At 45.6% G+C, this 18660-nt stretch overlaps 1 protein-coding gene across 1 annotated transcript in view; it reads left to right on the top strand.

Annotated features, from left to right (window-relative positions):
- Positions 1-18660, top strand: part of fam20ca (FAM20C golgi associated secretory pathway kinase a) — a 41001-nt gene that overhangs the window by 4937 nt on the left and 17404 nt on the right. The window contains exons 2-3 of the mRNA XM_061224115.1: positions 971-1149; positions 6261-6339. Of these exons, the coding sequence (XP_061080099.1) occupies positions 971-1149; positions 6261-6339 (258 nt within the window). The remainder of the gene's footprint in view (positions 1-970; positions 1150-6260; positions 6340-18660) is intronic.

Raw genomic sequence — 18660 nt, 5'->3', positions numbered from 1 at the left:
TCCTGTCTTATGGTTATTAGTGGTTCTGTACTTTTCACGTTTCATAGAGAACAGGAGGTGGTTGCTGGGGATTCACCAGTGCTTTGGCAGAGTTCCCAAAATGGCTGAATTGCCCATATAATCCTCCCCATTTAACTGGCCAGGCAAATCTCCTGTTGACCTCTGTAGGACCCCCTTGGATGGGAGGCGTTACATCGAAAGTGCGCTTGTTTTCGTCTCTAAATCAAAGACTCGGTTTTTAACTGCTCGTTCAAAACCTGTCCCCTGTAATCCAAATCTGTGTTTTACTTTAATTCTTAAACCACAGCCTGAAAGCCAGTCAGGTGATTTGTTCTTTGATTGCACCATCCCATGATCTAAAACCAAGCGCCGACATACTTGTATTGGATGTTGAATGTATGTGTGTGTGTGTGTGTGTGTGTATTAATAATGTATATCATCATATAATATATAGTATAATAATGTATTATGATCCCATGGCTGTCTGTCTGGATGTTGTAATAATGGGTGAATGAGCTATAATGAGTTGTGGCTGACTTCCTTGAACCAATGAAATTTGCTTGAACACAATGATTGGCTCAAGTCAGTGAGTCACTGCTATCATAACACAGCTCCACCCATTTTTGGCTTCATGGAACCTTACTGCCACGAATGTTGCCCCAGTGCTAAGCCATTAGGCCAGGGATCATCAAATTACGGTCCTCGAGGTCTGAGAACTGCTGGTTTTCCACCCTCAGTTTACCTGGGAGTCAGGTATGAAGAAAGTCTGACAAACCAGTACCACTAATTGTTCAGCTAATTACCAGGAAGAAAAGAAAAACAGGGCTGGATTTGAAGCCCAGATTGAATGATTACTGCAATAGGCTGTTTGCGGTGGTTATTATGGGTATTTTACATGGAAAGATTGCATGCTCATAACGCTAATGCTAATTCCCCGCTCCCCACCCCTCTTCTGTTTCTGACCCTCCAGGCCCAGAGAGGGGGCGCAGGAGGAGGAGTACCTACCCACGGGTGAGGGAGGGGCCGAGGTGTACCCGAACTGGCTGCGCTTCCACGTGGGGATCAACCGCTACGAGCTGTACGCCCGGCAGGACCCCATCACCGACGACCTGCTCCGAGACCTGCCCGGCCAGAGGATCACCAGCGTGGGTAAGCCTGTGCAATGGGGCCCAACGGCGACGGGGCCCAACGGCACAGAACCGCCACAATAACGTTTACTCACAAAGCGCTTTTCTGCTAATCGCACTAAGCGCTTTCCATTAATACAGACACATCATAAAAGAAGCCATAACACAGTTAAATTACATAAAAATACAGGTGATAAAATTTCAAATAAAAGGCAAGAACGAAGATTAAAAACGGCAAAGATAATAGCAGTGTCCGACCTGGTTTTGAAGAGCCACAGGGTCTGCTGCTTTTCATTGTTACTCAGTGCTTCACTGACCACCTGTTTACGTTAGTGGGGGGGGGGGGTCTCGTCAGGGTCGGGGCTCGTAAGGGCTGGTCAGGAGTGATGTGTCCTGACTCTTTGACAAAGCGTTCACAGTGCACCAACAGTCACCTCATCATGCATCTATTAGCATTTTTTCAGCGAATGCAAATTGTAATTTCGATGGAGCGACAGTCGTCACACTGTCACACTGTCATGCTAGCACTTACAGTAAATTACTTGGGAGCATAATAGAGTGTGCGACTATCTTTTCCTTTCATGACTTCTCTCGGTTAGTCTGCACGTCACTACAGTGTTCTGGCGTGCGAAACGGAAGGGGAAGGCTTCATTTTTATAATTACCAGTTTGTATTTTGCCATAGATAAACATAACATTTCGAGTACGAATGTGACAGAGCTGAGACTTTTTTTCATGATACGTGAAGTGAAATGGGACGTGCATTTGAAAATGCATTTTTATTATTTGCATCATATTTTACAGTATAGGCACAGTCATGGAAAAAAAAACTGCAGAGGATGCAATATTTGATCAAAGGGACAGGATATAAATTTTTCTCGGACCGAAGCACGCCATAAATCTTCCTTATGTTGAAGGACTGCAATCCAGCGCGACACTATGTTTGCACTAGAATAACTTGTCTTCCCAAAGCAATTTATTCAAGTGGTTTGGTGTCGTTTCGAGTCAGTTAGAGGCCGTATAGGTCACTAGAGTGTCTGATTGTCCCACAGGCTATCCTGCTGGGCAGACCTGGTCTATTACAGAGCTGAGCAAACAGAGACACACTTACAGTACACTTCACGGACTGACTGCTTTAATTCATTAATTTAACAAATAGTTTGATTGGTTGACCAAGTGACTTGTTGATTGATAGATTGGTTATTGAATTAATTGAATTGGTTTGACTGGTTTATTGACTTATAGATCATATCTTGGCTGATTGAATGAAAAAGTGGTTGAATAGTTTATTGCTCGTTGGTTGATTGGCAGATGCCCCTTCCCAGGGCCATGTAGAGGGGATTATGAAATATGAGTGCAGCGCAGTGTACAGCTGAAAATACAACAGTGGTCACACTTTGAAATTACCGCTAAATGTTATTTTTTGTGCCGGACAGCATTCGGGTCATTAGGTAGAGGTGGGGGTATATCTAGAGTGAGGTGTCACTACAAGAGTAGGGTGTAGCAAGCATTCATCTCTCTGTTTCTCTCTGTCAAAACATGACCCAAATCATGTCTGTGTGGGTTGGATGTTTTCATCATTCAACATTGGTGAAATTATTTTGAACAGGGCATACAGAATACCAGCTAAACGCTGCTGGAAAAAACTGAATCAGGATTAGGGGAAAAACAAGAGGCTGCAATAACAGGGTTGGCAGACTGACCAGCACATTCTTTGATGGAGTTCTTGACCACAGCCTTACTTACTTGACTTTACTTACTGACTTGAGCTACTTTGCGTAAATTTCACGGTTCTGTGGTTGGGATGCAAACTGGAATGTGTTTTAGTTCCTGTTGTGGACAGGTCCTGCCCGCTTTTAGTTCCTGCAACGCGGATTACAAAAAACTTAAAGGCTACAATAACTGGACTGGCCGACTGAGCAGTAAATAGTTTCATGCAATTATTGACCGCAGCCCTCATATTTAGGAAAATGTTCGGTTCCTGCTCGCTTTTAGTACCTACAACCTGGACGAAAAAGGGGCTTTGGTTTGAAGAGGAGTTTAGAAATCTCTCTCACACACCACTGTTGTTACAATAGGCTATCTATCCTGAATTGCATGAGTAAAAATGAGTTCATGATAGGATAATAATAATAATACCTAAAGAAAAAGGGTAACATTAACATTTACACCGATTGCAGCAAAAAAGATCAAAACTGTGTGGAGAAATGATCAAAGAGTGTCATTAGAGAATGAATGTGCTTGGGTGCAGGGTATTCATTCATTCATGGTTAGGGGCTAGGCCTTGCATTTAAAACAGCCCTCTGTTGCTGAACACTGAGCCTGGGGCATTACATACTGCCACCGTATATACCAGGCCCAGCTCAGAGAAAGGTCAGGTCATGCTTTCTATGACTAAAACACTCAGATTGGTGGAGGTGAACAGCTTCAATCATGAGGTTGATTTATTAAAATCAGGTGAAGGACCTGGTTTTAATGAGAAACTGTTGCCTAGCAGTGCTGGTGTTTTAGTAGCCTTGCAGACACCTCAGCCTTCCAGAACCAGGGTTTTAGTAGCCCTGAAGGTCCAGAGTTATTAATTTCCCAATATATTCTACAATGTACCATACCTCACCTCACAACCAGAATGTAGCCCTCACCTGGAAGATGTAGGGTAGCCATTTTCACCAGAACACACACATATCAGTCTCAGCCACAGTGCGGACCGTAGCTGGGCGTTTATGTAGCGACAGACACTGGGGATGATTGTACGGCGAGATGGAGGAGGGGTGGGGGGTTCAGATTAGCTGGAACAGCAGCGCTCCGTAATGCTCTTGTTTCCACTCAGCAGATGCGCAACACTAGGTGGATTTAGCGCATCGATTTTATTCACGACAATGAACAAATGGCTTTACTTTCCAATTTATTTATTCTGCACCATTTTTTTTCCAGGAAGCCCTTTTTATAGTAATCGCGGAACACAAGCTGCCGTAAGTACAGCTGTTCCTACCGACTCTGGATGACTTCCAGCAGAAACTGTTCTGCTTCCAAACCTGGCAGGATCTTGCACATTAACGGGGAAAAATGACAAAGATAAATATTTAAAATTGGTTGCTAGGTAACAATTTTGTAGGACGAGCAAGCGGCGTTGACCTTTTCTCTCATATACTGGAAAAAAATGCTTCCCTGGATAGAGCTGAAAATTGTGCTACAATTTGTTACACCTACAGTATATCTTTGAGGTTTTCTCAGTTGATTCATAGAAATGAACCAAAACATTTTCAACTGAGAAAACCTAAAGATATAATATAGGGGTAATAAGCTGAAGTAAAAGGTTAGGTTTATCTAGTGAAGCATTTTTTTCAGTGTACCTTTTCCAGTACAGATAAATGTGGTTTTACTGACCCACCAAATTTCAATACATTTCCTTCTATCATAGATAAGTCTGAAAGCTCCCAGACAACCATGTTGCCTGACAAAGAACACTTGAACTAGATAGGGTTGTTCTATGGAACCACAGGGTTCCTATTGGAACCACGTTTTCTGAGAGTGTATGGTGACTGTGCTTGTGTGTGGAGCAAACAACGGTTGTGCCACAGAACATTTCAAAAACGCCACTGACAGTTTTCAGATAATCTGGTTAATTTATTTCTCTCTCAATTTAACGAGTGAAATGAATGAATTAAGAATGATCAGTCTCCAGGATAAACATTCGAGCAATGAGGATTTCCCTGGCCTGACCTTGGAACAACCCTGAACTTGGGCTGGTGACATAAAGTAATTTTTACTCTATGGGAAATTTGGCAGTCATCTTGCTGGCTTCCTTCATGTCCACAACTTGATGAACGTGTACTGCAAACAGATTAGCACACATTTATCTTTTTGCAACCGCTTTTGTTTTTATCTATGATTTTTCTCTGTCCTCTCAGTTCTGTTCATAACCCTGTCTCAGTCCTGTTCATAAGCCTGTCTCAGTCCTGTTCATAAGCCTGTCTCAGTCCTGTTCATAAGCCTGTCTCAGTCCTGTTCATAAGCCTGTCTCAGTTCCGTTCATAAGTCTGTCTCAGTACTGCCTCTCCCTGCAGTGTCAATGGGGCGAGGCACAATGCGTTGGCAGAGTCAGCCTTCCACCCAGCCTGGCTTTCATCAGTCTGGTACAAATTAACTTTGGCTTTGGCCAAAATGTTTTTATTTCTTCCTGTTTTAGTTTTACGGGTGCATTTCAGTAACCCGTCTGTTAATGCAGCTCAGTTTCACGGAACCCTCCCAGGGGATGTTAGCACTTCAGCAGAGGGAGGTGTGTTACTATTCTCTCTCTGGAGAAAGCCAGTGCTCTGGCCTCATTCTCAACACTCCTCTGAGCTCTCTGCTTCTCCTGTTTGAATATTCCACACAACCCTCGTGTGTTCATCCAGGAGGAAAAATATTTAGTTCTGGGAAAACGGATGATTTGTTTTGTTTGTTAAGTGGAGCTGTCTCCAGGGACACAGTGTAGACAGGGCTGGTTATTTACTTGAACACGGTGCCCTTTGACTCCCGCTCCCTCCTACCAGACTTGGGGAACTGGTCTTAAGGCCTGGGCCTATGTGGCTTTAGCTGTAGGGCTGCAGACTCGATGGTAGACAGGCAGTCTGCTTCCCCAGTTCTGAATGCTGCGTTTATCACTGGTGTGTAATAGACAGTGAACAGGGAGCTGTTGAAATGCAGAGGTGCTCATGTACTGTCAATAATAAAATCAGGTCAACTCTCTCCTGCAATAAAACGGCTTGAATTGATTATTCATTGGGAGCAGTAATATTTTATTGGCTTAAGAGGCTTAGCATGGGATAACTTTTTATTGCGTCAAATTTAACACACATTACTGCACCCATTGTAACATAAAGCCTTTCCACAGACAGCATGTGTTTGTGTGTGTGTGTGTATGTGTGTGTGGGTCTGTGTGGATGTGGGTGTGTGTGTGTGTGTGTGTGTGGGCTCTCCAAAAATGAAGCAAAACAATCTTGGGAAGCCTTTTCACCTGGAGCCTAAGACATCGCTGGCATTTCTAAGGCAGCTCTTTGTTTTATATTGAACTGCGGTCTGAAATGAAGGATTAAAGCGTTTGTGTCCGTGCGCCTGCACACTCGTCTGAGTGCTCTTTTGCATCTGTTTACAGCCATGAAATCTGGCGGCACCCAGCTGAAGCTCATCATGACCTTCCAGAACTACGGACAGGCCCTGTTCAAGCCCATGAAGTAAGTAACTCACAGACGCTGACACGCACATGCACACTACACTCTGTGTAAGAGCATGAATCACTGCACAATGACACACACTACCCATCGACACACTGATACAACACGCTAAATGAATATCAAAGCCCTGAACCCTAGCGTTATACACTGAGTAAATAGTTGAACATCCAGACTGCACACTGTATAAGAGTATACCCATCTCCACACTGACACAACACACTACATGAGAGTGTAAATGACATAAACACTAGCATTATACATATAATTAATAAATCTGGGAATACTCCAAGCCGTTGGGCGCTCCATAGTCAGCCAACAACGGCAGGCAACGGAAGTGTCTTGTCATCACTGGTCAGGAGTGATGTGTCCCAGCTCTCTTGACAAGGTGTTGACACTACCCCAACTGTTGCCTCCTCATTTGTATCTATTTGTATTCTTTGCCTCAGTGAATGCAAGTTGTGATTTTAGCGCTGAGATCGTAATTGTGCTGGGTAGGAAGCAAACAAAACCACGGTGAAGACGGGAGTTGACTTGTGTGATGTACTTTTTACACAGCAAGAGAATGGACAGCGAGTGAACGGGGAAGATGATGGCCGGGTTTGATTCTGAACGTAATCTGCAGTTAGCACTGGCTTTATCAACATTGTCCATACAGCAGCACAACAGAAAAAGCTCTACTCTAGACTCTTATCCTCAGTCATCCATCTGGACACACACATGCAGGTAGCCTAGCATACTAGAAATCAATTTAGATTTGGAAACGGTACTAACAGTGCTTGAAGTGGAAAAAAAACAAGTGCCAGCATTCAAGTCCCAGTACTTTCCATTTTTGAGCCAAGCTAATGTTGTAAAGACAGCTTCTGTTGCAGCTGCCACTACAGAAATATACCATTGGGTCAATAAAGTAATTTCATAAGAGATAATATGCAGTTTTACAAGCAGTTTGCAAATTGCATGAATATTCTACTCTAAATTCTGTAGATGTCCTGGGAGGGGTCAGCTGTTGTTGGAATTTACCTTTGTTTTGGTAGTGAAAGTTTACACATATAAACCAGCAGCCTAACTATTAGTCCTATTGCGGTAACTAAGTAACTATAGCTTGCATGCCTATGCTAGTAAGTGACAGTAGCCTACACAATGAGATGAAGGTATGCATATGGGGAAAAAAACTAACAAACATAAGTAGGCTACTGGTGCAGTACTCCATTCCAGCAGATAATTTAAGCGCTCCTCTCCTCAAAGTGTGGTTTTTGGACATGGCGTTAGCAGCTGCAGTGTAAACCACAGGAAATGGTTTCTTCAGATTAAACATTTCTGGAAAAAAGAAATTCCTAAGGGTAAACATGCTTGAACGTTGACACAGATGCACGCGCACACACACACTTTGGCATTTTTGATCATCCATCTTAAAAAGGATGAAATGATGGTGCAAATACGAGAATTATCCTAGCCTACATCCGGCAATGCTGACTCCCGCCTCAGCTTTTGTTATTCTCTTCCACTTCCACACCACGCCTTTTCACACCTTTATCCCATGTCAAACTCTACTGCGTGCTGATTGGCTTAAAGGGAATTTCTCCATTTTCTGAATCAGGGCACTGACGGTGTCATAACACCTTCTGAAAGGGCCGACCAGAGCCAGCAACACATGCACACCAGACAGACTGTACCCGAGGAATACCCAATCATCATTAACAACACTACAGGCTTTCACTGCACACAGGTGCATCTCTGAGATAGTTGCTATGTATTGGGTATTCTGGCACAAAATGGCTGCCATGTATTACCACAATTGGTGAGACTCACTAGATGCTTGGCTATATAAATGGTAAATGGTTGGCATTTATATAGCGTCTTTATCCAAAGCGCTGTACAACTGATGCTTCTCATTCACCCATCCATACACACACTCACACACCAACGGCGATTGGCTGCCATGCAAGGCGCCGACCAGCTTGTCAGGAGCATTTGGGGGTTGAGTGTCTTGCTCAGGGACGCTTCGACACAGCCCGGGCGGGGGATCGAACCGGCAACCCTCCGACTGCCAGACGACTGCTCTTACTGCCTGAGCCATGTCGCCCTATATGGCACAATTCATCATCTCAAAGTGCTTCACAGTAAGTGAGGGGCACTCACCTCAAATAGCCATTAGCCAAATAGCAATGTTGTTATTAAAGACATAATTAAAGACAAAGCCTTTCTTCTGTCAGTATAAATGGAGCAAAGTGTTGTTTTCCCAAAATTCTGCTACTTCCTGAAAGCAATAGTACTGCGGGGGAAGTGTGTGGGGAGAAACAGCGATGCGTATACACAAATGAATCATGGCTTTAGTGGTGATAATGAATACTACCTTCTCTAAGGTCTCCCACGGGACTCCTGTGAGTCCTGCAGTGCTCTAATGAGTTTATCCCACAGGGCACTGGCTGCTGAACCGAACGCTTTTTACGAGGGTTGCAGGCAGCGATTGCGGAATCTGCACAAGGGCGATTGCGTGCGTGACAACGCGTCGGCGTGCGTTCCGGATCCAAATTTAAAAAGTGCCGTGGTTATTTTTGGGGCTCTGGTTTGCTAATGATCAGAGCGCTGGTGTGTTTTGATTAATGAGAATGAGCGAGAGTGCTAATTAGCGAGAGCTGTCACCATGGCTGGGGGAGAAGATTTCTCACCACTGCAGTCCCAGCTGTGAGCAGCTACTTTTAAAACCAATACTTTTCTCCCTCTGGAACAAAGAAAGGAAAAAAACAGAAACAAATTCCTCTCTTCCAAGTGGTTTTTGGACGTAGCGTTAGCAGCCGCAGTGTGAACCGCAGGGAATGGCTTTGTTTGGCCATCAGTGCTCCAGAAACCTTGTGTATCAACCTGTGCAAGTGAATGTAGCCAGCAGCCAGGTTTTTTGTTTACTGAGAGTGAGTTAAGTTCATGGTTTCAGTTTCAGATTAAAGACTCTTGTTACTCTGTAACGCCTCTTCTGTGAAATGCTCAATACAAATAAAATGTAATTTTATATAATTGAAAGATTTGTGAAAAATTGTATTCTGAAGGGAAACACATACACACACAGCCTCCAGGAAAGGTTGGAGATAGAGTTGTTTACAGTCTGTGAAATGTAAAAAAAAAAAAAAAACGAAATTGCACATTACCAAAATGGTCACACTTTATTTTCAAGGAAGTATTTATAATGTTAGCAAACAGTGGATAAACATTGCACCCTGTCATGGATTTTAAAAAGAAGCTTGCAAACAGACTGCATGTAGCCCTGCTGGAAATGGGTACCCTGCAATAGCTTTGTCCTGCTCTGTGTTTTAATGCCTTTATTACATAATAATTAAATGTAATGAATAGTAACAATGAGTGAGTGAGAACATCAGGTCTGGTGGGCCTGGCTAGCTTACCGGATCAGAGAGTTCATTCCTGTGTGGGGTAGAGGTTCCAGTCAGCATGAGGGGGGGGGGGGGGGGCATTGTTCATTTAGGGGTTTAATTACATCCCCAGGAGAGGTGGGTGGAATTAGGGAAGTGACTCAGGGGAGCTCATAGCTGTCCCCCTGATCAAGTTCTGCTGATCGGGTACAAAGTGGTCGGGTCATGCAGGGAGTTCCCCAAGTTCTGGAGTAGTCAGCCAAAGCTCAAAAGTAGCCTGCTGGGGGCGGGGGGGTGGTGTCTATTATTGCCGTTTTGTCTATCTGTTCGTCTAATTGCACATTACACAAGGTTTTTGTATTGTTCTTTATATGTATCATTGCATGTCAATGCAATTGGCAGTGTAAGGAGCTGGGGACATTTGAAAAGTGGGGATGTTTCTCTACTTAATCAAATTTCCAGTGGGATTCCGCTCTGATATCGACAGAAAATTTGAGCTAGAAAGTGGTGTGACAGTGTGAAACAAACAACCGCGAGTTAACAATAAACACCAAGCAAAATAGGTAGGTTACTAGAGCAAACCGCCTCCCAAAGCAGACTCAAGAAGCAAGTAGCCCACGTCTCAGTCGCTTAAGACAGATGCGCTTGTTTATTAGCACTCTGAGTGCTCTCTGGTTGTCGGGAATTTCAGAGCACTGGACGCTCTGAGAGCTAATAAACGAAAGCACCCAACATCTTTGAGCATGCTGCAGTTGCAACTAAAATAGGTGGCTGAGACAATTGAAAAATCAACATCACATTGTACTGGGCGGCTAGTTACGGCACAATTTGCTCCTGCAAAAGTAGCCGGCCTTTACCAGTGCAGCAGTGGGCTATATATCCGGTGGCCGGCTCTTGTGGAACTCACAGGTCGTGGAGAAGTGGAGACCGTGGTCGGCTGTGGAGAAAGACACGCAGTCGAGCACACAGCAGAGGCAGCCTGAGAGCAGGGTGAGGGCAGGCTGCGGGGTGCGTTCCGTACGCTCTGCTCCCGGCTTCCTGCCGTCCCGGCGATCGGGATCAGGCCGGGCGCGGAATCTAAATTCCACAGACCTGCTCCACTGCATTCCGATCCCGGCGAGGAAGAGCGGGAGCCGCTGCCAAGCCAGCTCGGCGAATCGCGGGCTTGGACTGCAGACAGAGCGCCGCGCGCGCCAAGCAGCTGCGCGGCTTACAGAGGGGCAGCCGTAAACACCGCCTCACCTGACCTTTCACATCCAACTGCCACTGCCCCCAGAACACTGCGCACACAACGGAGAACTGCACTCCAACTGCCACTGCACCCAGAACACTGCGCACACAACGGAGAACTGCACTCCAACAGCCACTGCACCCAGAACACTGCGCACACAACGGAGAACTGCACTCCAACAGCCACTGCACCCAGAACACTGCGCACACAACGGAGAACTACACTCTAACAGCCACTGCACACAGTCAAATTGCCCTTTTAAAGGAGAACTATACTCTATACACTCCAACAGCCACTGCACACAGCCAAACTGCTCTTTTAAAGGAGAACTACACTCTAACAGCCACTGCACCCAGAACACTGTGCACACAACGGAGAACTACACTCTAACAGCCACTGCAGACAGCCAAACTGCCCTTTAAAGGAGAACTACACTCTTAACAGCCACTGCAACCAGAACACTGCACAGACAAAGGAGAGCTACACTCTAACAGCCACTGCACACAGCCACACTGCCCTTTAAAGTAGAACTACACTCCAACAGCCACTGCAACCAGAACACTGTGTACGCAGCCAAACTGCCCTTTTAAAGGAGAACTACACTCTATAATCTCCAACAGCCACGCACCCAGAACACTGTGCACACAGCCAAACTACCCTTTAAAGGAGAACTGCACTCTATACACTCTAACAGCCACTGCACCCAAAACACTGTGCACGCAGCCAAACTGCCCTTTAAAGGAGAACTACACTTCAACAGCCACTGCACCGTAGAACACTGCACACACCGCCAAACTACCCTTTTAAAGGAGAACTACACTCTAACAGCCATTTTTTGAGCACTTTCCTCCCGCTTTCTCCTGTATTGTGGAAGGTTCAGTCCACTCTCAGATTAGCCTGTTCTGGCCTCTGAAGCATGTGATGTCAGCTGCCACTAACTATGCTGTAATAAGAAGTCCGATTCGCACAGACCTCAGTCGCAAAGCGGCAATTTGAGGGCAGGTTAACAGGTGGGCTTGTGGGTGACCAATTGACTGGTGGGGAGACATTGGTGCTTGATGAGTCAGTGTGATTTTGGCTGACTGAAATGCTCCTTTCACTACAGTGATACTGTAGGTGACACTACATTCAGTTGTGCATTGCCTTGCTGGGCTGTTGACACTAGGACTATCCGGTTGGTGGTAAATTTATGTACATGTAACAGATTTCACACTCTTGGGCAGCCACTGCCCACAATGCGTTTCAGCTTGGACAGAAGAGCAAATAATTTAACTAATCAAACTCAAAGACAATTCAGTATCATGTTAGGGTAATTTATTTGTGTGTAATCTGATGGAGAAAAGGAGAGGGGGTTTAGATTGTTTATCAGCAGGAAGAGTAGGTTGAAGAGTATTCTGTCGGTGATGTGGCTTGAACTGTGTTATTGAGCTGGCATGTGCTCCAAATGTGCCTTTAAATTCCACGTACACACACTCACACACACACACACACGCACACACGCTCATATTATGGTCCGGAAGGTCTGGAGAAGTCAAAATAAATGGGTGTTGCGGTGCCAGCATGTGCTCCAGTATGAATGATGAATGTCCCTCTCTTTCTCTCTCCTGTTTTTACTGTGTGAGTGCGTGTGTGTGTATGTGTGTGCGCGTGTGTGTGTGTGTGTGTGTTTGTGTGTGTGTGTGTGTGTTTGTGTGTGCGCGCATGTGTGCGTGTGTGTGTGTGTGTGCGCGCATGTGTGCGTGTGTGTGCGTGTGTGTGCGTGGTACCCGGTCAGGAATTGTGAAGATTACAGCAGTGCAAATTGACTGAATGATGGCATGATTTAGCAGGCAGGGTTTTAAGGTAATTTCACATTTGAGGTAAATTAATGCCATTTTTCCTGAATGACTTAACAGTGACAGCCAGAAAGCACCACTTTGTGACCAAAACAAATTAACGGATGCTGCTGGCCCAGCCGAACCCATTACCAGCGCTCTTTAGCAGCCCAGCTGCATTAAAATAGCACTTTTAATGCAACAAACAGCAAAGGGCCTGGTCTATTTAAAAGGCTGACTGTGTTGTTGGTGCTACTTTAAAGATGCAGTTGGATCATCCCTGAGATCCTGATCCCTGGGGGAGCTGGGATGAGAACTGGAGGGGGGGAAGAACAAAGAGGAGGAGTATAGCTGTGGGATAAACAGGCAGCAGATGCACGTGAGAGAGAGAGAGAGAGAGAGAGAGAGAGAGAGAGAGAGAAAGAGTGTGTGTTTGTGAGCGTGTGTCCGAACTTGTTCCGAGCATGAATATTTGCATGTGCGTGTGGATACATGCACTGTATGCATGTGTGTGTGTAAGCACACATTGTTGATCACATGCACTCACCGAGCACTTTATTAGGAACATTTAAACTTTATTACACTGATTATCATGTGTAATAATTTCATAATATATTCATGCGATTATCAAATCAGCCAATTGTGTGGCAGCAGTGCAATGCCTACAAGAGTGTGTGCTCCAGCCTCTGCTATTAATCATATCCAGTTTACCCTCCTTCACATTTCTGCGTTCAGTCACAGGCCAAGAAGGCTGCTTTTCAAATACATGCTGAAAACATCTTAATTTTTCAGGAATACCACATGGGAATGTGTGCAGTTGATGAAATGCTTATCCTTTTAATTTAAATCTTATTGGGACAATTAAGTGAGAAACACTAACAGAGCTCATAGGGAGAATGAGTTTGGCCCCCCTGGACCTGGCTGCATTCACCAGCTCTGTGTTTTCACCTGGAGAAAAAGTGTTTCCTAATTCACACTAATCTGTTCATGGACTCAAAGTGATTTCCAAATGTGCCTAGTGTTTCATCATATTTTTCTGTAAAATTCCACTTGGCTTTAAAAAGGATGCTGTGGCACAGTAAAGCTTGGTTGTATGTACTGTGTATAGTCCCTGTCTTGCGAGGGACTTTGGCTGAAGGTTCCTCTGGGGACTGTTTTTGGACCTCAGAAAAAGTTATTGGCTTGTAATGTCTGCACCACCCATTGTCTGTTGCATGACATTTCTCTCTAACTGCTAAATAACATCAAGTTAATTTACCTAACTGCTTTGTTAAGTGAAGCAGGTATTTAACAGAACTGGAGACTGGTGTAGGGAGGCAGGTCAAAAAGTAACCCGCAGGCCCTGAGCCTCAATGTCTCCCTGAAACCTGACTGGACCTGGGCTACCCCTGGGCAGGTGGAGACAGTGGCACACTGCCCTTTAAATACCACAGAGAGCCTCAAGGAAACAAAAACATGGCTGACACAACACAGCCTTTCATAGAGAAATAGCGTCGCACTGGGCCTTCCTCCAGACTCCAGCCACAGGAGCTAATGAGCTCTTCTGGGTTCAAGTTAAGTAACTGCGGCAGAGTTTGGCCAAACTCCCTGTTTCCATGTTGTGTTTCAAGCCCCGGCACATCGACATTTCATAAGTGGCATCCTTTTCTTTTTTTACCTCACCTGGTAGGAAGGTGATGTCATTGGAGGAGTACTGATCCTCTAGGTTCCTCTCAGTTTCTAATCATCTGCCCCCCCCCCCCCCCCCCTCAGCTGACTGTTCCCATCATTCCTTTATTCTGGAACACCAATCAGGCAAGTTCTCTTCTTGTTGACACTTTCTTATTTCCCCCCAGGAACTGACTCAAAGTGTATTAAAAGAGAAGAATGTTCATTCCATTCGGAAGAACATTCCCACAATCCCACATCCTTACTTCCCTTCAACAATAAAGAGCGCTTGCCTGGCTCGCTGTAGTTGGGTTACTATTGTTACACGGTCTGCAGTTGCAAAACATGATTCAGCAAACGCATTCGAGCCAGCATTGTGTTTAACTGAGAGATATGTTTGCATTCTAAGGTCAGTTACCACGCTAGCATCGTAGCAACTCAGCCGAGTTAATGTCAGTAATTAGGAATCCGTACTTTAGCAATTACTCTTGATACCCAGGTGGAAAAACTGCCTACTCCGCGTTTGCGAGTCAGATCCTGACAACAGTTCACTGCCGTCAAACTAAGGTGTGCGTGCCCGGCGCTGTAATTATTCTGTCCGTTTCTGCAATTCAATCTACAGCCAAAGGAACTTGTTTGGAAATATTTTGTGACATCTGCGCCCTGAGTGGTGTGAATGCATGGCTAAGCCGTTGAGAGTTTTTCTTTTTTCCGCGCTAATTAAATCACCGTAGCCAGGAGACACGTCCCCGCCATTCGGCTCTTCGCTGTGAAGATGTGATTCAGTAGAGCCTCTTCCCGCCTTACGGCTGAGATCATCAAAACCTCCGAATTCAGAGAACTTTCCGGAACCGATTTGGCCTCATCAGCACTTTTTCCCCACTAATTCCTATGTCAGTGTTTTAAAGAAAGAATAAAGCGGGTGTTTGTTGAACATTCAACATTCGGGCGGTTCCTCAACACAACCCCCGTGGCCTAGAAGACCCCTCAAGCCCCGACCAGATCTTACAACAAGCGGCCTTTCACTGACAGGGAAATCCTGATATCGGAGCATCGTGTTCTCCTCTGTTCTTTATTCGGAGGGAATAAAAGAGGGCGAGAGTGAATTCCTCTTGTTTGGGAGGGCTTCACAAGGCCCCTCACCTGCTCACTGGTGGGGGGGAGGAGGAGGGGAGGGGGATTACAGGGAGGGGTCAATTACGGTGTACTCTGGGGGCCCCCCAAACGAGACGAGCGAGAATGAAATCATTGTGCTCGGACCGAAATTAACCCACCCGCCTTTGTGGGGGCGGGAAGGGAGATGGGGGCGTCTGTAAAGGGGTCGGGCGTTACCGAACGGGGACGGGGGGTAACCCGATCCCCCGGCCCGGCCCTGGGCCTTCCTTGGCTCAGACAGAGCGCTCTGTTGTGCGGCTATAGCACGGCCACGCTGGCTGTGATCCGCTGCGGGATGGGCCAGGCTTCCGGGCGGAGAAGGGGAAATTCCTGCTTTTAAAAAGAGCTTTGAACCCGACCTGCCAGGGTCATATTTAAAGGAGTTTGGCTTCTCGCTTCACCGGAGCGGTTACTCGGATAAAAGATAACTCGGATAAAATGAAGATGGCTGAGTGGCGACTCGCGAAAATAGTCGATTCTTTGTTCTTTTTCTAATTTTTCAAAAAGCAGGAGTCTAGAGTCTTTAAGGTCAGAACTGGATCGCTTTGTCAGAATTGTGCAATTCTCATTACATGAGAGATAAAAAAAAAGTTTAAATTCCCCCTGTTGTTATTCACAGTGAGTGCTCTTTATTGACGAGTTAACAATCATAAAGACCTTAATCAAGACTATCTTGACGATCATTTCCTAAGTTTTATGTAGAAATATGACCTTCAGAGGATAGTGCAGAGTTTCCGTATTTAAATGGTGGTTCGGTCCCCCGTGTAACCACAATAACATCCGCACAGCCGTTGGGCCTTTGAGCAAGGCCCTTGGGGCGACTGTCTCCTGCTTAGTCTAATCAAATGTAGGTCGGTTTGGATAAAAGCTTCAGCTAAATGACATGTAATGTAACTACATTTTAGTTTTCTTCTATTCTCTATTCTTTTCTTAACTGACTGGAGTTTCTTGTGCTTTGTGAGATGAACAAATGTCCATTGTAACTGTACTTCACTTGGATTTGCCCTTTGATTCATTTTCAGAAGATATATCAACTTTGAAGGTTTTCACTTCAGAAATAGAGAGAGTGTTCAATAATAAGGAAGTGCAGCAGTATCTGGTGGGTCTTTGATCTGTAATATAACTATGGCTCTCGAAGGGCGGATTGATTTTTCTGTTAGAATTTTCTGAGGGTCTCGGTCTGGACTTCTCTCTGCTGGGGACACACTCTCATTCGTTAAAGAGCTAAGCATTGAAGGCCCCTGATTGGCTCAGGTTGATATCCAACCAATGCACACTGATATCGTCTTTCATAATAATAGCAATCAGCGCTATACTCCATCTCTGATGCAGATCACTCGATGCATCTTTCACCAGCCACCTGGCTGCCCCCACCCCGAGTAAAAAATGTATGTATATCATAGCTTATCCGGACTTTTGTATAATACTATTATAAATAGTGGAATAATTGGCAATGGGGAATCAGAGTTGTAGAATTGTGTATTCGAAGTGATAATGTCTTGTATATGAATCCTAATTGTGTCGCTGAATTGTTTGCGGTATTGATTCTTTTTTATTCTAGCATTAATTCATTCTAACATTGGGTATGTACTAAACTAAACCATTTAAAAATAATGTTCTTTTCTAGAAGTCCCAGTCTCCCCGTAGGTGTAGCGTTATCAGTCGATGATGCAGATTAAATCTAAAGCCGCAGCTGCTGTTTATAAAGCCTGTTTATGTCTGTGATCATGTGTTGGGGACGGCGTTAGGCGAGCCACGCCCGGGTAACAGGCGAAACTGGTGACGCAGTGCACAGATATTGCTAGAAATTAATATTCTCGTGACTCGTTTCAGCATCGTAAGGATATACTGATAAAGAGACTTTAATCAATGGAGCCTGCAGGATATCTTGTGATATCCAATATAAACATCAACCCCGCTCCCTCCCCGCAGACACCGACCGAACACAAACAACCACCCCCCTTCCATCCTCCCTCTCTCCTTCATTCAACCCCCGGAGAAGCCAAACACAAACACAAATTAACCCAAGCTAAAAATGAGTGCATTGAGCACTGGTGTTTTTGGCCGGCACAGGCCTCTCTCTGTTTTGACGGTAGGAGGGAGACCGTTTGTGGTTCTGGGATGCGTGCCTCTGCACAGGAAGTGATGCGGCGTGGCCCTGAACCGCCATTCCCCCCGGGCCCACTGGAGCGCAGGGTCCGGCTCATCGTGGTTTTCCCGTGGGCGTCTTCCCGCTTCCTGCCAGGGGAGCGCCGCGGTTCCCAGTCCCAGATGAAAAACAAATCTGTTTTCTTCATGCTTAGCTAGCGCCTCCTCTCTCTCTCTTCAACCCCTTTCCCTCCTCGTCTTCCTCTCCTCCTTTCCCACCCGCTCTTCCCCCCCCCCCCAAACCACAGAAACCGACCTGCAGCCCACCAGCTGACGTACAGGTTTTTTTGAGGCCTGTTTCTATTTTTAGAAACCAGCAGCGTAAGCAGCCGCTGTGGTCTGACGGGTCTGAAAGAGGAAGGTTTCCAGTGAAAAGCAGAACGGGTCGATATCCCAGGCCCTCAGCGTCGGGGGCCCTTACTCTCTCCAAACATCCCCGATCGATAGCGCATCGATCCGAAATCAAGCCCTAGAGTTTTCACGGCGTGACGCTGGGTATGAACAATAAATAAATAAAGAAATAAAGCCTGCTATTCACCGCGAAACAGAAGCAAAAAAACGTTTCTTCCACTAGGGGTGAGGTATGCAGTCGGCGGCCTGTTATAATCATAATAATAAATTGTATTTGTTTAGAGCTTTTCATTTTCCAGTGAAAATCTCAAAGCGCTTAAACAGCGCCTGGGACTGTGGGCCACATGTGCAGTCAGCGGCCGTAAAAACAGACTCTCAGAGACTCCACTCTCTCCGGGGGTCAGAAATCAAACAGACCTCATTTGAACAGTGAGTTTCTGCCCAGCTCTGTGGAGTTAACCACAGCCTGGTCCCCGGCCGGCCCAACCAGACTCACGCCCAACCAATTAGGGAGAGAAAAACAACCGTGCCAGTTTCGACCGCTGTTCTGTCTGTGCATCAAAACCGGCCAAAGAAGCCATTGGGTTCAGGGCTGTTTGTTGTTGACGTCTTGTTG

This window comes from Conger conger, chromosome 16 (assembly GCF_963514075.1).
Source record: "Conger conger chromosome 16, fConCon1.1, whole genome shotgun sequence".
In the NCBI taxonomy this organism is placed as follows: domain Eukaryota; kingdom Metazoa; phylum Chordata; class Actinopteri; order Anguilliformes; family Congridae; genus Conger; species Conger conger.
Note: the sequence above shows the minus strand (reverse complement) of the source record. Positions and strands in the feature narration are given on the sequence as shown.